General features: G+C 33.6%; 2 protein-coding genes across 5 annotated transcripts; both read left to right on the forward strand.

Annotated features, from left to right (window-relative positions):
• The first annotated feature begins 9,893 nt into the window (after positions 1-9,893).
• LOC115954280 (pentatricopeptide repeat-containing protein At2g41720-like) lies at positions 9,894-16,982 on the forward strand. Of its 2 annotated transcripts, XM_031072192.1 has the most exons (10): positions 9,895-10,370; positions 11,241-11,413; positions 11,956-12,061; positions 12,797-13,906; positions 14,010-14,115; positions 14,204-14,408; positions 14,683-14,815; positions 15,051-15,155; positions 15,757-15,877; positions 16,382-16,982. In XM_031072192.1, exons 1-10 carry the CDS (start codon positions 9,999-10,001, stop codon positions 16,426-16,428), a joined length of 2,478 nt encoding a protein of 825 aa, XP_030928052.1. In that variant the 5' UTR covers positions 9,895-9,998; the 3' UTR covers positions 16,429-16,982. The 2 variants fall into 2 exon arrangements, with proteins under 2 accessions (XP_030928053.1, XP_030928052.1); XM_031072193.1 differs by lacking the exons at positions 15,757-15,877; positions 16,382-16,982 and having other exon boundaries at positions 9,894-10,370; positions 14,683-14,849; positions 15,051-15,142.
• A 1,071-nt stretch (positions 16,983-18,053) lies between these two features.
• Positions 18,054-22,375, forward strand: LOC115954281 (AP2-like ethylene-responsive transcription factor At2g41710). 3 transcript variants are annotated; one of them, XR_004083873.1, is made up of 10 exons: positions 18,054-18,469; positions 18,580-18,662; positions 18,943-18,951; positions 19,077-19,165; positions 19,829-19,902; positions 19,981-20,031; positions 20,619-20,677; positions 20,844-21,472; positions 21,764-21,837; positions 21,924-22,375. XR_004083873.1 is itself a non-coding variant. In XM_031072195.1 (9 exons), the coding sequence occupies exons 1-9, from the start codon at positions 18,240-18,242 to the stop codon at positions 21,975-21,977; spliced, it is 1,272 nt and encodes a 423-aa protein (XP_030928055.1). In that variant the 5' UTR covers positions 18,054-18,239; the 3' UTR covers positions 21,978-22,375. The 3 variants fall into 3 exon arrangements, 2 of the variants coding, with proteins under 2 accessions (XP_030928055.1, XP_030928054.1); XM_031072195.1 differs by lacking the exon at positions 21,764-21,837 and having other exon boundaries at positions 20,850-21,472; XM_031072194.1 differs by lacking the exon at positions 21,764-21,837 and having other exon boundaries at positions 18,055-18,469.
• The last annotated feature ends 1,148 nt before the right edge of the window (positions 22,376-23,523 follow it).

Below are 23,523 nucleotides of genomic sequence, written 5' to 3' on the forward strand. Positions count from 1 at the left end.
TCCCAAGCGTAGGCCAAGGAAGTGTTAAATAAAATCGCACCACCATTAGCAGTGACTTGTAATTGGTTTCCGTTTGAACTATGACAGTGGGGTCAAGAGGTAGTACAGTTTGAAACCCATCGCTGCTCAATACCAAATCTGTTAAGGTACATGAGCAATCAAGATTGATTGTCGCATTCCACACTGTTTTTTTTGTACAACCAATTCACTTTTTGATTGAGCAACTGATACGCTGCTTAAGAAGCATTGACAATTTCCTGTAATTTAAGAAATATCTGATTAATTAAGAAGCATGAACACAAACACTAACAATAACACCTAATTATTAATTCATATCTTTAGACATTTTTATTTAGTTATTTATTGACAGATTTTAAATTTATTTTAAGTAAACATTAATAATTAACTATCAAACTCTTTAATGAAGACAGACATGTTGGGGTGACTCTAGCTAGCTAGTGTGTAAAATCAAGAGTATATATGCATGGTATGGTAAGAAAAATACACAAAGAAATTTGATGAAAGCTGCCATCGCTAAAACCAATAACGCTACTTAGTTTCTCTGCTTTGTCTTTAATGGAAATATAATAGGGCCTTATGTAATTTGGGTAATACTAACGAGTGTCCTTAGAATAATTTATAGTGATTTCCAAATCAAATGAATTAATTGCTGTGATCTTTTACTTTAAAGCTATTCAAATAGAAACTTATTACTGTTTAATTAGAAAGACAAACAATTTTACAAAATTTTTTACAAATTGTTGATGTGGTAAATAATTATTGGTAAATGAAAAAATAATATTAATGGTGGGCTTAGAAGAAAACTAATAAAAGGTTGGCCACATCAACATTTTGTAAAAATGTTGTAAAATAATTTGTGTTTGTAGCATTACTCTTTGGCAATAAATAATGCTAGAGATACAAACAATTTTACAAAAATTTTTACAAATTGCTGATGTGGTGAATTATTATTGGTAAATTAAAAAGTAATATTAATGGTGGGCCTAGATGAAAACCAATAAAAGGTTGGCCACATCCACATTTTGTAAAAATGTTGTAAAATAGTTTGTTTTTGTAGCATTACTCTTTGGCAATAAGCATATTCTAAAAAACTATCGCTTTTTCCTATGGTAACAACCTTAAATGAATTGAAGAGTATATTTTGACTTTCATTCTTTAGCATAGCATGAGATGCTTGCCAAGAAAATTTTAGTAAAAACAACTCTATCTCAAGTCAAACTAAATAAATAAAATAAAATAAAATAAAAAGTTAAAAAAATAGTTTTTATTTAACTCATATTTTTTTATATTACCAAAAACAGAAACTTAAGAGATAGTTTTCCACCTAAGCAAAGCTTTAAATAAATTTTTCTCATTTTACCTTCTAACTAAGTGAAGATTTTAATGACTTATTTAATTTGCGATTTCTAGTCCTCGATAAATAAGAGAACTCTTTCATTTAGCCTACTATGAGTGCTATCTCATTTGCATTTTTTTACCATTATATTTCACTCTTTAGTTTTCTACCCAAGCAAAGTTTTAAATGAATGTATATCAATTTAACCTTCTATCTAAGCAAAGATTTTAATAATTTATTTAATTTTTATTATTTATTTATATTCCACAATAAATAGTTTTATTTCCTTACCATTCAAATTTTAATAAAATTTATCGGAACCACCTACTATTATATAGGAAAATGAAAAAATAGCTGCTTTGTACCTCTATACATACATACATACATACATATATATATATATAGTAGTGTAACTTTAAGTAATGTTACATCATCTAATACTTTTTAATTAGATGTGAATTTTGATAAATCCATCGCTGGATTACATTATCTTCGTATATTCTCTATAATTACAAAATTTAAAGATGATCAAAGATGAATAGTCATATCATCTTATTTAAATTCAAGTTTTTGTAATAAAAAAGAATACATAGAAGATGAGTTTATGGATTGAATAATAAACTGCATCCAATTGGCATGAAAATTGACATGCGTGTTAAAAACATATAGAACATTTAATTTAATGATTGGATTTTAAAAATATGAATTTAATAACAAATTATTGAATAGTGTAACATTAATTAGACTTATACTAAGTGCAACTTGAAAACAACCCACACACACTCACAAATATATATATATATATATATATATATTGTTAGTATTGTACTTTGAAAATTTAAAATAGCAAAAGCATTTGCTACAACACAAAAATTTAAAGTAGAGGCAATGCAATATAAAAGAGCATGGACGACATGCTGCAATTCAAATGAAGGTTTGAAAATCAAATTTTCATGCTACCCATGATATTTTTATTAACGTAGACCACATTATTGAAATCGAGTACAACAATAAAGCTCTTATTTAGATGAAAAATCATCTAATTTAAATGAATAAAAAAAAAAAACATCAGGCACTTTGAGAAACCTCCTTAAGAACAATTGATTTGGGAAGAAAGTGGCTGGAATGAAAATGAAGTGTCCCAAGCATAGGTGAAGCTAAGTGAAGAAGATGGTGCAACTGGGACACCATTGTTAACTAGACATTCGTTGCCTGACTTAGACAATACCGAAGGGTCAACAGGTTTCACTGTCTGAAAACCATTGCAGGACAATTTCAAATCTGATTGGGAACATAGGCAGCCATTGTTGATTGTCACACTCCACACTGGCTTTTGTTGCACTACTTCTCCAGTTTTAGATTGTTTGATGGTTACTTGGCTTAGGGTGCATTGACAATTTCCTACAATTAAAGAAACATAAACAAATTAGAAATACTAAATCAAATTCAAAAGCATGAATAACAAGAACATGGATATTAATAAAATAAACATAATAAAAATTTTTAAAAACATATCTAGAAGACGTGAATATTATATATGGTAGTAAGATTGCGATGCATTGGATAGCATGGCCTATCCTTACATCCAAAAACATTCAAAATACAAGAATCGTTCATATGCCTTCATATTATAAAACAAAATGTTCCTTTTCATATAATATCATCTTTTTGTTTAAACAAAAGAAATGCCTTTCAGGATTGTATGCATTGATAGAATCCTTTACCTTTGCCAACGAAACTGAGGACGAAAAGTACACAAAGAAATTTGATGAAAGTAGCCATTACTACAAACTTTTTTGATGAAATTAGTTTCTCTACTTTTTTGATGAAATTAGTTTCTCTACTTTTTTCTGAATGTAAACAGGACCTTGTCTAATTTATAGTGATTTTTGAATCAAACAAATTAATTGCCTTGATCTTTTACTTTAAAAGCTATATATTTTCCTATTTAGAAAGACCATTAGAATTGAGATTATGAATCAAAACTAGCATTAAATGTTAAGCAAATATGGTTACTTCTTGGTGATTATGCTATGGGAGCTTGACTTTTCAAAAATCTCTCATTCCTCTTGTATTTTTGGTAAAAAAAAATTATCTTTAGATATAAATTTAAATGATAGCCCCCTAGATTTTTACTAAAAACGTGTAACTCATTTATTTAGATAATTAACGCTTCATTTTTGTTTCCTCTAATCGCTCTTGCAATATTAATAACTCATTAATTCAAAATGTATTTAATGTATTTGATAAAAATGGAAAATTTTGTATATTATTAATACACTATTTTTTTCCTCTAATAATTAATCTTATACCATGGTAATATATCTTAGAAATATCGAAGTAAATTGTTTTTAATAAAAACTTTATTTTTTTTAATTTTTAATTTAAAAAATTAGAGATCTGAAATTTTATCCTTTTAGAAGAAATATTAAATGTTGATCTCATGCTAATTCGGAGTTAAAAATCTTTTAGTATTTATTAATATTATATATATAATTTGATATATGTAAGAAAATTGCATTTGTTAAAAGGTTATTTTTTGGATTTATTTTTAATATATTTAGCTTGGTCCTCTAAAGAAATTTTATAACTCTGCCACTAATCATTTTTGACCTCATATATTTGTGATCTTCTCATAGAGTCATAGTTATGACAAATCCGTGACTTGGGATTATAAATTAAAGCAACTTCACCAAAAAAAAAAAAAAAAAAAGTTTAAGAAGCTAAAAACTATACCGCACGCAATTAGTCTAGTTTCTTGAGAGTGCTATATTTACAATATTCATTTTTACAAAAAATCATAGGTATTAAGTTGTTATTGGTCATTGTAGGGGCGGTTTTTGGGGCCCAGGCCCAGCAAGTAAGTGGTTCTGGCCCAAAAGTCCCCCAAACAATGAATTTGTAGAGAGTGGGTTACAGAGCTAGGACTAGACGAAGTGAACGTCAGTTAGATGTACGCCATGCAACATGTTGAACGTGAAAATATTCCATTTACGTTTAATAGGATATCGGTTCGAGGAGACGTGTAAGTGCACCTCTTGCTCTGTTTACAGACTATAGAGTTCTTTCACCTTTCTCTCTCTCTTTTTTCTTAATTCCCCGATCCCCTCTTCATGGGGATCTCCTTCTCTTATATAGCCTCCTTGAATTGATAAGAACCTTACACTTGTTAACCATCTGGACCTTCACTTGAGTGTCTGTCTCATCGGACATCTCCCTTATCCTTCTGTGAGTTACACTGGCCAATGTAACACTGTTCGCCTGTCTTCTCCACATTAATGCGGCTGAAAAGGTAGCTTTCTTGCATTTAATGCGGCAGTTGTGGCTTCTCTCTGATGTCTTACATTTTCCTCTTTCCTACTACGTGAGGCTCACCCTCCTACCTATGTTCGCCTGGATGGGTTCTTCACTGTGGAGGGGACGCTCATTGGGCCCATATTTGCGTGTCCGAGGAGGCATTCCTCCTCGGACGTCTTCTAGAACGAACCAGGCTCAACAGGGTTGGGTCAGAAGTCATTTGGGCCCCTATTCCCCGTTGGGTCATGGTGAGGCTTCGTGTGGGTCCCCAGGCCCACTGTTAGTTTTAGGAATTTCACCCCTACAGTCATAATTAGAGACCTACTACTAAAATTACTATTTGTCCACCAGTAACAATCTGTAACAATATGTTACTTATGATTTGTGGTAAAAATATTATGGACATAACATTTTTCTTATACTTTTACAATTGTCTAATTTATAAGAGAAACATTATATCCACAACATTTTCACAATACTTTTGCAACAAAATCCTAAGTGGTAGGTTATTGGTTGTTACGTATGGGTAAAAAAGTAATTTAAATTGTGGAATCAAATTAAAACAAATAATAACTTACCACTTATAATTTATTGTAAATGTGTTGTGAAAATACTGTGAACATAGCATTTCTCAATTTATAATGATTTTTTAATCAAATGAAATAATTGCCTTTTTTTTTTCTTTTTTTTGAGGAAGATGAAATAATTGCCTTGATAGCAGAAATAAGTCAAAAGAAATAATTGCCGTGATCATTTTTTTTTTCTTTGAAAGACCTTTCACCTATTTTGAAAGACCTTTGAAATTTGATACCATAGAATCCCATTTTTTTTTCCTGGGATCACTTCAAAAAGCTCGAGTCAATGCCAATTATTTGTTCAATGCACCATGCAAAATTTGTAGTTGAGATGGTTGCCTCTTTCACTCTCTCCCTTGCAGTTTTGAGATGGAAACATCAAGCAGCTCATGCTATTCGAGGCCCTTTTTGAGTATCCTGATAAACTTATATGGAACATTTTCACACGTGTGTCCGTCACCCCTGAGCTTGAAAGTCTTAGACATGGCATTGAAATTTTCATCAAGGAGTATTAACTATTATGTACAAGTAAGCCTTAAATGTGTTGGGATGAAAATTATAATTTTTTTTCCTTTTTTGTGGAGGTAATTGTTAAAATACCTATGTGTTTATTTTAAAGATGTTGAATGTTTAATTATTGTATTTTGTTGACATATGTATTTATGGATTGTATTTTATTTAAACTCTCTTAAATATATATGTATATTATCAGGTGGGGGGCTAAAATAATAAAGTTATTTAAAAAAATTTCAAATTATTTAGGATATTTTCAAAAAAAATTATATTTTTTTCAAAAAATTTGGGGGGCCTAGGCCCCCTCGGTCTTCAAGTGGCTATGCCACTGGGAAGGTCCTTACATCTAATTTATCCATTGGAATACATATGAGTGGAATTGTTTAGATTAATAGGAAGTTATTTCTTATGTCTTGTTATCATTTAAAATTGTATTTTTGTTATTAAGAGGTGGGTGAATAGATAAAGTTTGGATAAATTATTAGATTAGTCTTTAAATAAATCTTATCTACTTGTAGTAAATAAAGATGGATTTCTATTGAATTTGAATGTTATAATTTTCTTGCAAAGTCATCTATTTCTATGGCTTGATGATGAATAACAAAACATGTTGAAAAATATTGTTATTGGGAGAAGTTTCGCATCGGAGGTATGGATTCCCTTGACGTAGTACATTTCATCATCAAACTTGAAGGCCTTGTTTTCCTCAAAGTAGTTAACAAGAAGAAAAATTTGTGCTCATAACCATTGATATCAGAGCCCACGCTATGAACAATTCACGCACTGAGCATGTAGGTGCTAAGCTGTAACATTTTGGAGGTTGGTTTCCTTATAAGAAAACCGTGTGCTCTTATGCATGATTTTGTCTATTTGTGAGGTGCTTGTGATCCAAGCACAACAATTAATGTTATGTGTAGGGAAAGTAGCACTTAAAACCCAAGAATGCATTGGGCCTTAGATCAAAACAGGCCCATAACATATCATTTCGAGATAAGGGGCCCAACTATGGAGGCACATGCCTCGAAACACAGGTAAAAGGTGAAAGAAAAAGTCATTAGAAATGCCCCAAAGATCTCGAACCTCGGAAGCTGACCTAATAAGATCCATCACCTTTTGCCCGAGTACAAGTAGACCACTTGATCCATTTGAGGTGAAGGCCTGTTGACTACACCATCCACACCAATTCATTTTCCAAGCTACCAAAGGCATCCCACCGAGATAAACACAAAGCAGGGACGGACCCAGGTGGGGGCCTAAGGGGGCTTGGGCCCCCCCCCCCTAGGCCCAAAAAAAAAAAAAGGACTTGGGCCCCCCTATCCCAACCGGCCAACCCAATCAAGAGCCCTGAGCCCATGTAACTCTAAAAAAAAAAAAAAAAAAAAAAAAAAAAAAAGCAAAGCAACAAGTGAAAACGAAGTAAAAAAGAAAAGAAAAGAGAGAGACCCATTGCAAACCCAGTCACGACGCTGCTCAAGCCGCCACACGCGAGAGAAATCCATCGCAGACCCATTGCTGTCTCAACTGTCGGCGTTGCATACCCAAACGGGAAATGGCCACACCAACACCGCCACTGTCACCACACGAGACCCGTCCCTAGCTCAAATTCACAGTCAAATGGTGAAGACTAAAAGTATGAAAGAATATTTCAGTAAATAATTAATTTGAGATCCTGGCATTACTTCCTTGGTGAGAAACTGTGAGGAAGAAATTTGGTTGCGAAAATAGAAAAAAGAGATCTTATGGTAAAAGTAAAACACATGCCAAGCAGCGAAGAGATTAAGGAAACTTCTAGGAAACTTCCTACTTAAAAAATAATCCTATATTCTTCTTTATTTATAAGATTGTCATAAGTAAATAGTAAGTTAAAAATCTTATATAAAATGTGAATAAGAATATAAGATTATAAATAAATATTTTTTTTAAATCCCACCTTATTTAAGATTTCTAAAAAAAAATTAAACTAAATTCATTATTTTATATAAAAGTAACAATTATAATATATATATATATATATATATATATATTAAGAACCCTGAAACAACCTAAAATAGGCAATAATAGAGACAAGTAATAGAAAGAGGAACATTGATTCAACTTTCAAGAAATAAAAATGGTAAAGTTAGGAAAAGTGCTTGTTGGTAGTGCATAATAAGTTCATAGTGTCGAGTTCCATTTTCATAGAAAATATATTAAGAAACAATAGTGTTTTATGTCTTTTGTTTTTATTGATAGATGTTTGCATCTTAATATATTAAAAAAAAAAATGATTTTGTGTATTTGTATTGGTTGATAGTTTGTTAATAATATATGGATGCGCATTTGAATTTTTTTTTTTTTTTTTTTTTTTTTTTGTTTTTTGCGCTTATCTCCGACCCCCACTAACTTGAAATCCTGGGTTCGTTCCTGACACAAAGTATCCGAGAATGTCCTTTGAATCTTTTTGATAAATCCACAACAACCCACCTACACAATTGCATTTAATGCAACAAACAACTTATCATAATAAAACAAAAAGGCCCAAAAGTCTTTTGTTCATCATAACCTTAAAAAAAGAAGAGCCTAACGGGACAGAAAGTTGCCCAACCATGCTAGGACAGCATCTACTATAGCACATGTTGGTAGGGGTGTGCATAGGTCGGGTTGGGTTGGGTTAAGGGGATTTTTTGACGCAACCCACCATGGTGGTTCAAAAAAAATTTAACCCAATCCAACCCTCATGGGTCGGGTTGAACCCATGGGTTTGACAAAATTTTATTATTATTATTATTTAATTGAGTAGAAAAAAATATAAATATTAATATATTAAAAAAACTTAAAGATTAGTATCAATGTAACTCCTTAAAGGCAAACAACACTAATGACTAAAATAACAATAGTAATTTATTAGAATTTATGTGAACTAATTAGCTTTTATATAGGATAGGAAGAACTGGTTATTTAAAAAAAATTTATTAATTATATAATATTATATATATATATTAAATTAGTATTAGTAGGAGAAACCAAGGAAATATTGCTCTATAGCTGTTTTTTTTTTAATTATTAAATATATAATATATATTTAAATATATATAAGTAACCTACAGTTAATTTTAAAAAGTTTTTTATTAAATATGGGTGGGTCGGGTTGGGTTTGGCGGGTTTGTAATTTTATGACCCAAACCCAACCCGACCCGCTATAAAAATTTTTTTTGTAACCTAACCCGGCAGGTCGGGTCGGGTTTAGCGGGTCGGTGGGTTTTCTGCACACTCCTACATGCTGGAGAAGAAAATAAGGAGAACCAAGCTAAAGATAAGGATGAAGAAGAAAGAGAAGAGAGATTATAAAAGGAATTAAGATAGACAAAGAGAGGGTCTTAGAAAAAAAACTGAGTAGTGAAACAAAAGAGAAGAGCGAAACACATAGTGAATAATGTAACAAAAAAGATCATGTTAATAAAGTTCAAAGCATATTTTTGCAAAGTATAGAATAGTTTGTTTCTTGTTCAAATCTCCCATTGCGAATTATTTTAACCTCATAATAAAAATTAATTTTGATTATAAGTGGGCCACTAAGCTAAGGCCAGAGTCCATCTTCCACATTATGAGCCTAATTTATTTTTATAATTACTATTACGGTATTGTATAATTTAGGATATGTTTAGAAATAATTTTACTTAAAATAATTAGTTTTTTTTTTGGAGTCTTTAAATATGCATGTAATATGTAAAATAAAATTTTAGTTCAAAAATTCTTCAATAAAATTTCAAAAGCTTAAACATATCTAACCTCCATCATGCTTTCTGTTCTTTGTCAATATGGAATTGAAATTTTGAAATTAATATTATATTTGACTATTTGTATGTGAAAAAGCTTTTTTCAAAACGTTAAAATTTAATGCAAATTATATGTTTAGGAGCTATTTGGCACAGTTAATTAAATAATAATTTTTAACATTTAAATAACAATAATACTTTTAATACATACTTCTATAACACTCAAACATGTATTTCTAGATACTAAAATTTAAATAGTACCATAACTGTGCACTGATAGTACCCATGCACTTACCAAAAAAAAAGCCCAAGTGGCCATTGAACCATGGGATGGGGTGCGTGGGCGACGATGGCCCAAAAGGTGAATCCCACAACACAACAACGCGAGGCGCGCATGTAAACAGAATCTATTTGATAAGCCCCATCCCACCTATTATCCACTTCACTGACACACTCTCTCTCTCTCTTTCTCTCTCTATGCTTCTCTTCGGCAAATGAGCAATGGGAACCAATACCAACACCATCACCTTGAACCTTAACCTTAACCTCAACCTCAACCTCAAACTCAGTCCAACTCGACCCAAAACCAAAATCCTCTGCAAGAACAACTCCGCCTTCGAAGAAAACAAGCAAGTGAGCGTGGACTATGACGAGGGCAAGCACGAAGTCTCCACGCGCCTCACCGGCCTCAGGAAAGCCGATATTCAGAGACGCTACCGCCTCCGAGTCAAGGCCGATCGCTTCCAGAGGGACTGGACTTTGTCGGAAGTAGTCCATGAAATCCTCAGCCTCCGCCCTCATGACGACATTGAGGGCGTGTTGAATCGCTGGATTGGCCGCTTTGCCAGAAAGAATTTTCCGCTTCTTATCAGGGTAGTTGAAAATTCAAGTTTTTGCTTTACTTTGTATTGCTAATTAGCTTAGTTGGATACCAAAATTGAATTAAATTTGATGGATTTGAGGTGGGTTTTATTTGAAATGGATTTCTATGCTCATGCTGTGCCAACTTAAATTTAGTGACTTTATTATGAATGAATCTGCTACAGTTATTTATTTTGCCCAATTTTATTAATTTTGTATTGCTAATTTGCTTAGTTGAATAGATAAGTGAATTAGATATGGAGAATTTGAGGCAGGTTTTTTGTGAAATGGATTTCTGTGCTAATGATGTGCCAACTAATGTGAAATATGATCGAAACACCAACTGACGATATATAGGTGATTGAAATAGTGTCATTTTGATTATGGGAGGAGCTAAGGCAAAGCTTTACCTTGACTATGCTCAGTGTCATATATTTTGTTTAGAGCTGTTCCACACCTGAAAAAAGGAGAAGGGTTTTGGTAGGTTGATGGCCAGCATAAAATTTAATAACTTTATTATGATTGAATCTATTGTAAATACAAGTTTTGGGACTAAAGGCTTGGTGTCCCATAAAACATGGGGCCGACCTAATTAGTTTGTTGAGGATCCATAGCTGACCCTAAAGTTTTAGGACTAAAGGCTTGGTGTTGTAACAGGCAATGTAGTCAAAAAAAGTATTGTACTTGTGGTAAGATGAAAAACTTGGCCTCTACCTCAAAATGGCACTTCCTCTTCCCATATTTCGGAAAGAGGATGAGGGTTCAAGACCTATTGGGTGCATATGTAACTTACTAATTAAAAAAAATTGATGTGAATATCAATACATTTCTGCATGGAGCTTACATAAGATACTGAAAAGTATTGTTTTTTGCTTGTTATAGGAGATAACACAGAGGGGTTCCATTGAACGTAGCATTCAAGTTTTTCAGTGGATGAAAAATCAAAAGAACTATTGTCCTCGGAATGATATTTATAATATGATGATCAGATTACATGCTAGGCATAATCGGACAGATCAAGCACGTGGTTTGTTTTTTGAGATGCAAGAGTGGAGGTATGCCTTTTGTTTTTGCATCTTATGTATTTTCTCAGATTATCCTATTACAGTAGGAAGCAGATTGGTCAGAAAAGAAATTCCTCTTGGTAAATGGTAACATGGCAGTATTAATTATGAATTTTCACTAGTCATTCTTAACTCCATGATTCTTCTCTTATTTCCAATAGATTTAAGGCGAAGTTTGCTTCTTGGACCAAATAACTGGTTTGCTTGATGACTCGTGATTGAATTGGATCAAATTGACTAGAAAGAAAATCAAATATCTAATGCATGCTGCGTATAATGTTGAAACTTAATGAAGAAATTGAAAACCAGATAGTATACTTTTGAGCTTATGCATATGCATTTAGTATTACACTGTAGCAATCTGGTCCAAGTGTCTTACAATTACTTACTTGTCTAATAATGAGACCATATTATTTCATGATTCTCTATGTTAGTTCTGCTTATGTTGTCAATTTGATAATTTGTAGGTTAAGACTGGCATAAGCATACCATTCTTCACAGCTGTGGTGACATATTATTTCCTTTCTTGCTAGGTGCAAGCCTGATGCTGAGACTTACAATGCTCTTATCAATGCACATGGTCGAGCAGGTCAATCGCGTTGGGCCATGAATATTATGGAAGACATGCTACGTGCTTCTGTGTGTACTTGTATTCTTCTTCCCTAGTCAATCTTATTGGGTCTAACTTGGTGTGAGCAACATTCTTTTCCTTTGATGCTCAAATGGCATTTGGCGAGAGAAAATGCTTGCAATATCACATGTTATTAAGAAATGAATCTTTTTGGATTTTTCACAAAAAATGTTTTTATGATTGGCATGGTCTATTTTTTGCATGTCATGGATTTTATTGCCTTCTTCTTATATTTTGCTTATCAAGCAAGAGAGGGTTATGTGAAACTTAGTGGTGGTTCTCAAGGATTCTCATTTATTGAGATTAAGTTCATGATATAGTTTCAGAGTTGCATATGGCACAACCTAGAATATGGTTTACTTTGTTTTAAATGTCTACAGAAGTGTTTTGGGTGTTTCCCATGAATTATGCCTCCCAAAATCTAATATTCCTAAAATTTTCAAATAGCGCTCTAAATGGCTTTCTTCTTTTCTTCTCTCTTAAATGCACAATATATGTTAATATGAATCAAGGTATCTTTGTACGTCATCTAGTGGAAAATTAAGTAGTCAAATGCTTATTTATGTCAATTAAATATTTCATATCAATTAAATCTTGAACTGTTCTTATAATTTAGCATTCATAAGCAATATAATTGCTCTGCTTTCATGTTTGCTAATATTTTTTCTTGCACTTCAATATAGCAACTTAGCTTTTAAATTACATTCATGGTGGATGTTGGTAACCTTATTATATGGGTGCAGATCCCTCCCAGTCGGTCAACATATAACAATCTGATCAATGCTTGTGGATCTAGTGGAAATTGGAGAGAAGCTTTGAAAGTTTGCAAGAAAATGACAGATAATGGAGTTGGGCCTGATCTTGTTACTCACAATATCGTTTTGTCTGCATACAAAAATGGGGCTCAGTATTCAAAAGCTTTGTCCTATTTTGAGCTAATGAAGGGGACAAACATTCGTCCTGACACAACCACCCATAATATTGTGATACATTGCCTAGTAAAGCTTGGCCAATATGCGAAAGCCATTGAAATGTTTAATTCTATGAGGGAGAAGAGAGCAGGATGTCACCCTGACATTGTAACATTCACTAGCATCATTCATTTGTATTCTGTATGTGGCCAAATTGAAAATTGTAAGGCTGTGTTCAATACAATGCTTGCAGAAGGCCTAAAACCTAACATTGTTTCTTACAATGCACTAATAGGTGCATATGCTTCTCATGGGATGAGTAAAGAGGCATTGTCTGTTTTCAATGAGATCAAGCAAAGTGGTTTCTGCCCAGATGTTGTATCTTATACATCTTTACTCAATGCTTATGGAAGATCACAACAACCTAAAAAGGCCTGGGAAGTATTTGACAAGATGAAGAGAAACAACCGGAAGCCAAATCTCGTCAGCTACAATGCATTGATTGATGCCTATGGATCTAATGGTTTGTTAGCTGAAGCTGTTGAAGTCTTGCGTGAGATGGAGCAAGATGGGATCCAGCCAAATATTGTCTCAATATGCACACTCTTGGCTGCCTGTGGACGATGTGGCCAAAAGGTGAAGATTGATGCTGTGCTTTCAGCAGCTGAGCAGCGAGGCATTCAGTTGAACACAGTTGCATATAACTCGGCTATTGGAAGCTATATGAATGTAGGGGAATATGAGAAAGCTATAACCTTATATAGATCTATGAGGAAAAAGAAATTTACACCAGATTGTGTTACTTACACTGTGTTGATAAGTAGTTGTTGTAAGATGTCAAAATATACTGAGGCGCTTGGTTTCCTTGATGAAATGATGAAATTAAAAATTCCTTTGTCCAAAGAGGTCTACTCATCTGTGATTTGTGCCTACAGCAAACAGGCAAGTGTGTTCACAAAGTTGCCTATTAATACTTAATGGATTATCCATGATTGATTTTCTTTTATTTTGGTTTCTCTTCATTTTCGTTCTTGCAATAATTCAGGGTCAACTCGAAGAAGCAGAATCTATGTTCAACTCGATGAAGATGGCTGATTGTTATCCTGATGTAGTTACATATACTGCAATGCTACATGCATATAATGCTGCTGGTGAGATTGTATGTTATTCCGTTGACATGATTGGATGCTGACTAAAAAGATATATATTGAAACTGAAATTTTTAGTATTTTCTATCAGAGAATTGGGAAAAAGCTTGTGTGCTATTTGAAGAAATGGAAGCAAATAATATCCTACCTGATACTATTGCTTGTTCAGCTTTGATGAGAGCTTTTAATAAAGGAGGCCAACCATCCAAGGTTCTAATTTTGGCAGAAATTATGAGGGAAAAAGAAATCCCTTTTGGGAATTCCATTTTCTTTGAAATGGTATCAGCTTGTAGCATGTAAGTTCCCCATCTGTTTTCTCTCTGTATAAAGAATAGAATGCTAAAGATGAGCATTAATGTATCTTTCCCTATTCTTTTATCTTTCTTATAGGTTTCATTTTTTTTTTTTTTAGTTTTACGGCTTGTCAGCATTATTGTGTTTGCACATTTGTGTTTACCATTATGTTCTTGCTAAATCAGTTTTGATGGCAGTTTACTGACTTGACAATATATCTTCTTTTGTCGTTATTTTATCACTGTATATGAAACTAAAACTGAATTTTGGTTTAAGATTACGAGATTGGAGGACAGCAGTGGACCTGATTAAGCTTATGGAGCCCTCGTTCACTGTACTTTCAGCTGGACTTTTGAATCAACTTCTGCATTTTCTCGGAAAAAGTGGGAAGACTGAGACCATGATGAAGGTTCTTTAAACTTGCTCAAGTTTTCATATGATAAGTAAATGTTGACAAGCACAAAACTTTGCCTTCGTGCATCCATTTCTCTCTCTCTCTCTCAATCTTCTGAGCATCTTAAGCAATATGCAATCTTAAGTTTATTGGTTTTTTATCTAAGAAAGCTGATCTGTTTGCTAATTTTGATAGTTAATGTATCCATATATATAGTTTTGTACTAAAATTTTCTTTTCCACTCATGCAGTTGTTTTACAAGATAGTGGCCACTGGTGCTGATATCAATTTTAATACTTATTCTATTTTGTTGAAGAATCTTTTGTCTGCTGGAAATTGGAGGAAATATATTGAGGTAACCTTAGGTCAACTTCTGCTTCTTTTTAACTTTCTGCAGCAATGGTATAAATCCAGCCTTATAGCATTTCTGGCGTGGTGACCAAGTTTTTAAATGTCATTGAGTGACACTAAGGCTGCTCTTGAATGTTCCTAAGCACTGGGCCAGTGGTTAACAAATAATTAATGCATGTGATGCAACTCAATCAGTTAATATTTCTTTCTGAATATGAATTGAATGAATGAAATGGTGTTATTCATCTCAACTGTGGTGTTAAGATTATTGGTACATAACAATTAATTAAGCTTTTAGGCATTCAATATGAGCCTGTGTTGTTGGTACTTGTTCCAGCATTGTTTGTTTCACTTCGTGGAAAGTACCATGTCTCTTGTTTAAGTGATTACCTTTCTTTTTCGTGCGCATTATCAAATTTCAACATTCTGTTCTGTGGTTGAACATTTTATCCTTCTCTTTGATTGTTTTCTTAAGGACAGCTGTGGCCAAATAACATTGTGACATACTGACATGCGAGTTTTCATGTTCCAATATCTTTCTTTAATGCTTATGAGATAGACCCTAGAAATTCAAAATTTTTTTTTTTTTGGTCATTTTGATGCAGGTATTGCAGTGGATGGAGGATGCAGGAATTCAACCATCGAATGAAATGTACAATGATATTCTTTTCTTTGCTCAAAGAAGTGGTGGTGCTGAATATGCTGTTGTCATTCAAGAAAGAGTTGGTATGTAGGCTCTTATTTATTATGATGGGATCATATATGTACATCCGGGTGAATGTATATGTTAGTACGTATGTTCTTTCAATCCAGTAACATAGATACGATTTTCAACTTAGTTGCCTTTTTTTTTCTTTCCTTAGAATGGACCAGATAGAGAATCATTATGAAGTGTTGGTGTACAGTCCTGGTGGCTGGTGCTTACCTAAGAACAATATAAACTGATGAACTTGAAAGTAATTTGTATGATATACATGGGAAATGTGACCTGTGGGATCTGTTAATAAACTATAAGATCTATGTCCACTTGTAGTTAAGACATAACTGCTCTTTCTTTCAGTTGTTAGGACTTATATTATAACACTTCTATTATTCTTTAACCAATCAAAAAATAAATTACAACTGTTCTATCAATTTATTACATTCTTAATTTCAGCTACATCTTCCATTTTGTGCTCTTGCAACTACCCGAGAATCCACCAACTTTATTTGGGTTATGAATTTGTGCAGATTCCTTGAAAAGAAAAGTTGGGGATCAAATATCTGTGAGCAAATAGCGATCCTTCTTGTCCAACCTTACCATGGACAAATGGAGCAAAAGCATATAAAGCCCAATCCGCAAGAGTCACCATCAACTTGACATTTAAGTTGTCTCTTTGTGGAGGGGGTGACTAGGGATCACCTGAGCAGTAGGTTGTTTGCTCTGGGGCAGTTATGAGCCGGATTTTGGCGTTGAGCAGGTTACACAAGATGAAGCTATGTTCATTATATTTAAGAGAGTTCCAGCAGCTACTGGATATCAACCTTGCTATTGACATCTCGAATATATAAGAAAGTCAACCTTCTTGGAAGGCTTTTGTATGTGGCTGCAGAGATAGAAAACTTAAAGCAAAGGGTCTCTTTCGCAAATCAATACATCCAAGGAAGTGATTTGTGTTTTGTCACTATTTTATGTGTAGAGAGGACTGCTGGGGTATCACCTGAGGCCAATATTCATGATATGGAGAAAATTTCTTTGTTGTATCCATTCTCTTTCTTCAATGTAATTTATTCATTGTTAATAGGAAAATTTTAATTCTATTTTATTCAAAATATGAAGCAGGTTTGATTATGTGATTGTTTATCAAAATCTAATGTTTTCCATGGCTACACTTCATGCATATCTGTAGTTCTATTATATTATATTATCATGTGGGCTACACTTTCCTAACTACTTCAATTAACTAGGTGAAAAAAATTGAATTAATTTTTTATAGGTCATGTTATCAGTGTCTACCGTTAAGGTAATTATTAATAAACCATTTTTAGGAAAATTTTAATATCACTTTTATAAAAAATGGAAAAAGTTATCAAAATACTAAGAGCCCGTTTGGTAGAGTAGTTTGAGTAATGTTGTTTGTAATTTTTTGAAATACGTGTGGATGAAAATGTATGTGTAATGTTGTTTAAAAATTGAAAATGAGTTGTTTAATAACTCTACCAAACGGGCTGTAATTACTTTTTTTTCTTTTTCCATAACAATTTTCTTTAAGTGGTTCACTAATATATACCTCTAAGGCATCCATTAATTTTTTCCCATTTTTTTAATTCGATAATTGAGGAGAGAGGATTTTGAATCTTGAATGTCTCTATAATAATTTATAAATGACATTAGATGTTAACTAGATAAACTACAAAAGCTTTTAGATTTTTTTTTCCTTAAAAAAAAAAGTATAACTAAGACATCAATTATTTTATGTGCACTAGATTCCTCAAATTTGCAGAAACTGAGTAATTTTATGTGTGAGACACTAAATTATTACATTGTGAGAGAATCATTGAATCATTTCACATGTAGAAGCTGAGCAAAATTTATTAGTTTTAATAATATAACAACAGTGGCAGTAAAAATGGAAGATGGGTCCCATTAAATTTGGTATGATTACAACTTTAATAGAAGAGATAATTACAACTTAACAAATTCACTTCACTTGAGTCTTTGGGAGGAAGAATCAATCTTCCACACAAGAAAGAAAGAAAGAGAAAAAACATGCGACTCTCCTCTGACAAATGGGTGTCCTGTCCTTTTTGACACCTTCCACGTGGTAACCTGAAGAAACACTTTCAAACCATGTCCAATTACCATATTACCCTCAACCCCTATCCTAGCCGTTACACTCTTTTTAACCCCCAAACCCCTTAGGGTCATTTCCGTAAAATCACCCCCACACACACCCACACTCTTCTTCTCTCTTCTTTCCCTATAGTTTTCCCCTCCTTCTTCACTCAAATCTCTCTCTCTCTATCAAACAAATCATAACCACTCTGTGAGACACACACGATCTTTTCCTCTCTCTCTCTCCTAGGGTTAGGGTTTTTTGCGGTGGCTATGGCTTCGTCGTCGTCTGATCCTGGATTGAAATCGGAAGCCGGCGGCGGTGGTGGCGGTGCTGGAAGCAGCGGAGAGGCGGCGATGGTTGCGAAAGATGAGCTGTTTGTGTACAGAGGAGGATTGAAGAAAGCGAAGAAAGAGCGAGGATGTACGGCGAAAGAGCGCATCAGCAAAATGCCTCCCTGTGCCGCCGGTAAACGCAGCTCCATCTACCGCGGCGTCACCAGGTACTCTCTCTCTCTCTCTCTCTCTCTCTCTCTCTCTCGTCGCAAATTTTCTTTCTTTCTTCGTGTTCATGTTGATGTTGATGTTAATTTTCTAAATTTTGAAATTAAAGGCATAGATGGACTGGTCGATATGAAGCTCATCTTTGGGACAAAAGCACTTGGAATCAAAATCAGAATAAGAAAGGAAAACAAGGTCTCTCTCTCTCTTTCTCTTTGTATTTAGGAAAAATCTTGTTACACACTCGCAATTGCACACTCTGATTTCACCATTTAAAACTGAAATCGGGTTTTCAAAACATGATTTCAAAAAGGGTGTGTGTTATGGAGTGTGCAATAGCGAGCGCGTGATAATCACTACTCTATTTATTTGATTTTTTTTTTTTTTTTTTTTTTGGTGCTGCTGACTTGTTTTTTGATTTTCTGTTGTTGTGCATGAAAATGAAATGATTGGTACCTAAAAATCAAAATTCCAGTATACTTGGGTGAGTTTATTGCTGCCTTTAATTGAAATTTTCCTTTCTTAATCATAGACTTGGTAATAAATGTGTTAATCTATGTGATAATATTAAATTAAGGTAATGGTTAAATTATGTTTTGTGTGATATAGGGGCATATGATGAGGAAGAGGCTGCTGCTAGAGCTTATGATCTTGCTGCCTTAAAATACTGGGGCCCTGGCACTCTCATTAATTTCCCTGTCAGTATTTTCATCGCTACTAACTTCTTTTGGGTCACTGATTCTGATATTCACTTACCCATCAGCTTGATTCTGTTATTTTTAATGAGTTGATATATATACTTTTCATCCCTCATATTTGGTTAAAATTCAATTTTGATCGTTCAAAATATAAAGCTGTAATTTTCTCCTTAAATACTTAACACCAAATTGGAAATATAATCCTAGAGGTATACCCTTATAACATGGAGCTAACCTGTGCTTTATTTGTGACAAGTATCTTATCTCTTGTGTGATTAGCACATCGTTAACTTTAATCAGCTTTGATGATGTCACAAGTTCCAACATCATCAATTGGGAACGAGTCAAAGAAAATGAGCTTTCTTCCACATGCAATTTTTTTAATCATAACCAAAAGGAAAGACACAATTGATAACTTTCAAAGGAAAGACACAATTGATAACTTTCAAATTCTTTGGGGTACTAAATTGCAACTTTATTGAATTTGAAATATGAAATTGAAAATTTTCAAGGATGAAGTGTATTTTAGCCATGAATTTGTTATTTAAAGAAAGCGCCCCCCCCCCCCCCCCCCAAAAAAACATATTCCTTTTGGGTTATATGAATTTTTTCCATATTCAATCATCCGATTCTGTCTATATGACTTGGACACGTGTGATGCAGGTTACTGATTATACAAGAGATCTTGAGGAGATGCAGAATGTCTCAAGAGAAGAATACCTTGCATCTCTGCGGAGGTGTGTGTATGTACTTTCTGAATACATTTTGTTAACTCACCCTGTGTGTATTTTGCTTATATTTGATTCCATCCGCAGAAAGAGCAGTGGTTTTTCAAGAGGAATTTCTAAATATCGTGGGCTTTCCAGGTATATTTTTATTTGAATGGAAATTACATTTATGTGAGATATGTAACATTTTCTATTGATGTTCCAGAGGATCAGTTAGTACATGATAATGTTTTTCCCAAGGAATGGCCATTTGGAAAACATAAGGAACATAATGTAAAAACCATTCTTTTACACTTCCTTTTTCCTTAGGGAGTTCTAGGAACCTTGCTCTCTCTCTAACTGATTTTCAGTGCATGGAGAAACCACTTGAGATCATTTATTACCAAGCTTGACAACATGATAACATATGTTATACACTTCCAGTTGAATATACTTCACCGTAATTTGACAAGAAAAGAAAAAAGGAATTTCTTTATTATCTTCATTGACCTTTTTTTTTTTTTTTAATTTATTTATTAAAATCTTACCAGTAGGGTATTTTCTAGAAAAATGCAAATAGAATTACAATTAATGGTCTGTATGCTACTCAGTGCAGAATGATTAAATCACTAATTTGTTTGTGTAGTTCTGTTCTGTTCCATTTGGCAGATGATTGAAGTATTATTGGATCTGTACTGATACTATGGTTTTGCTTTCTGTTCTATACTTGGTGCTATCACAAGCAGTCGTTGGGAGCCATTTGGTCGCATGGGTGCATCTGAGTACTTCAACAGTACAAATTATGGTAAGTTCTGATGAAATTTATGTTCAAGAATCATTTATTGGAGACTTCTACAAATTCACATAATCCTTCAGTAAACCATCTTTTGCCTACAACTTGTTAAATCTAAGCTTCTCATGCTTCCTCCTGAAGCACTACCAACTATTTAACTGTTCTATCATCTATAAAGGTACAGGCGATGATCCAGCAGCAGAAAGTGAATATTTGGGCAATTTCTGTAGTGAAAGGAAGATTGATTTGACAAGTTACATCAAGTGGTGGGGGCCCAACAAAACTCGTCAATCAGATGCTGCGTTAAAATCATCAGAAGAAACAAAGCATGCTGGAGATATTGGTGTAGAACTAAAAACATTGGAGTTGGCAGTTCAGCCTACTGAACCATACCAGATGCCATGTTTGGGCATGTCCAATGAAATGAGAAAACGTAAAAGTTCTACTGTCTCTGCTTTGAGCATTTTGTCACGGTCAGCTGCCTACAAGAGCATGGAAGAGAAAGCATCAAAAAAGCCAGAAAACAGCATTGATAATGATGAAAATGAAGACAAAAATACTATCAACAAGGTGGACTATGGCAAGGCAGTTGAGAAATCCACAAGTCATGATGTTGCGAGTGAGAGACTAGGAGTTGCACTAGGAATGAGTGGGGGAATGTCTCTTCAGAGAAATGTGTACCCGCTGACTCCTTACTTATCTGCACCGCTATTGACCAACTACAATACTGTTGATCCCTTAGCAGATCCCATTCTCTGGACGTCTCTTGTTCCTGTTCTTCCGACTGGACTTGCTCGTACAGCTGAGGTTGGTATATTTCCCATCAGAGCATTGATTTCTTAGGTAGGACTGAAGAAAATGAATGATTTGTCCTCAACCCAAAAAAAATCCGTCTCCCAAAAAAATAAAAAATAAAAAGACAATGCTATAAGCTTTGAAACATTCTTGTTAAAATCATTATCTATAATTTCTGACAAGTGAGATTGATGCTAAAAAGTAAAAGTTGACAGGAGATGAGTTTGTGCATCTCCTTTATAAGCCATGTGATGCCACTACATTGTGCATTTAAAGCATTATCTAACAATAATGCGATGGCAGGGACAATAACTGATTCATCACTTATTTGAAAACAATTGTAATATTTCCCCTCCAGCCCCAGGTGATTCTTAATGGTAAGATGGCATATAAGGGAGATCTCTTCCCTAATTCATTTCCTGTACCCATTTACCCCATATAAAACTTACAGATTGCAATGCAGGTTACAAAGACTGAGACCAGTTCAACTTATACGTTCTTCCATGCGGACGAATGATATCACATTCCCTTTTTATCTACAATTGGTTCAAAGTTGGAAAACTGCTTCTATCAGGAAGGGTTTAGCGCTGCATTATGTGTAACAAACATCGCCGGAAGAGTCTGGAGAGCTTAGTAGGGCCTTAAAAAAGATGAGAATTTTACTTGGTTTTTGTGGGCTTGTATTTACATCAGATCTAGATATAGAGGGGAAGCTATAAATGTGTCTTTATATATGTAGAAATTTTGATATATCCAATATGATCATGTATATTAGGATTGCACTGAAAGAGTTGAATGATGATATGTTCTTGTTGTAAAGAAAAAGCAGTCTGTTCTGAATATGATAAGCTCTGTAACATTGTAGTTTTAACATGCACAAATTGGGGTCTCTGCAAATGCTGATGGCTTCTTTTCTGATTCACATCTCAAACGCAGTAGCTTTGTTCACAATTAATCAAGGTTTTTTACCATATGATTGACAAATTGGCCTATCAAGTAATAATAGCTAAATTTTTGGTTAATAGGTCAGGCACTATGTATTTATCTCCTTGTTCGCACGGTAACTTATTGTTTTCAAAAGATTATATTACTCGGTGTAATGCATTTTATTTTATTATTAGTCTTTCATTTTCTGGGACTTATACAGTATAAACAACTTAATTCCTTGACAAAAAGGGAAATGGCAACACTTTTTGGTTCTTGAAAAACCGAAAATGCTGCACTTTTTGGGGTTGCAAGAAACAAAAATGGCAGCACCTTTTTGGAGTTGTAAGAACCACATACGGCTTTCTGTATTTTTCTACCACATCAGCCACACTATTTTTGATACTTTAGCTTGCTAAAATAATTTTAACTGTGCCACAAAATTATAAGCCAAAAAAATAATAATAATAATAATAATAATCGTCTTTTAACAATATTATCACAATTTGCTCCTCCACCTTACTAAATTATTAAGATAGAATTCTATGCCAAGTTCAAATAAGCATTTATTTATCATATGAAAACTTGAGCAAATTTTTCACTGAAGATGGGTTAAATAAGCATCATATTTCTCTTCGGCAGGCTTTGCATCTCGAAAATAAACCATTTCCTATATTGCAGGCCAAGTTTTTCATTGATGTTTTAAGCCAACTGAAGTGGTACTCTTTATCTATGTAACCCATATGAGTATTAGCCCATTGATGTGTTTTATGGCCATTGACAATCCATTGTTTTTCAATTATTAAATTTTCTATGATCGACAAAATATATGTTTCAATTGGAAAATTCTTAGATACTCCCGAATCATGAAAAAATGTACTTTCTCTTTTCACATTTATGGTGGACTCTACCATGAATTTAATAAGTAGACCCTACCATGAATGTCAAAGGAGGGGACACCATTCTTCATGCTATGGGAATAACTAAAAATTACTTGTTTCAATTACACAATCAAATTAATGATGCAAATAGAGAATTAAAGAATTCAATTAAATCCTCCTTGATTACATGCTTTATACGAGGTAGTAGACTTGGTGTGTGTTTGTATTCAGCTTCTGCGTTTTCAAGCTGCGTTTTGC

The sequence above is a fragment of the Quercus lobata genome, chromosome 7 (genome assembly GCF_001633185.2).
Source record: "Quercus lobata isolate SW786 chromosome 7, ValleyOak3.0 Primary Assembly, whole genome shotgun sequence".
In the NCBI taxonomy this organism is placed as follows: domain Eukaryota; kingdom Viridiplantae; phylum Streptophyta; class Magnoliopsida; order Fagales; family Fagaceae; genus Quercus; species Quercus lobata.

Bases quoted from the DNA above. Each gene is read 5' to 3' on its own strand.
- LOC115954280 (XM_031072192.1), top strand. From the start codon at position 9,999: ATGGGAACCAATACCAACACCATCACCTTGAACCTTAACCTTAACCTC. The intron at 10,371-11,240 runs GTAGTTGAAAAT...TGCTTGTTATAG, and splicing joins ATTTTCCGCTTCTTATCAGG to GAGATAACACAGAGGGGTTC. The intron at 14,116-14,203 runs GTGAGATTGTAT...ATTTTCTATCAG, and splicing joins ACATGCATATAATGCTGCTG to AGAATTGGGAAAAAGCTTGT.
- LOC115954281 (XM_031072194.1), top strand. From the start codon at position 18,240: ATGGCTTCGTCGTCGTCTGATCCTGGATTGAAATCGGAAGCCGGCGGC. The intron at 18,470-18,579 runs GTACTCTCTCTC...TTGAAATTAAAG, and splicing joins ATCTACCGCGGCGTCACCAG to GCATAGATGGACTGGTCGAT. The intron at 20,678-20,843 runs GTAAGTTCTGAT...TCATCTATAAAG, and splicing joins CTTCAACAGTACAAATTATG to GTACAGGCGATGATCCAGCA.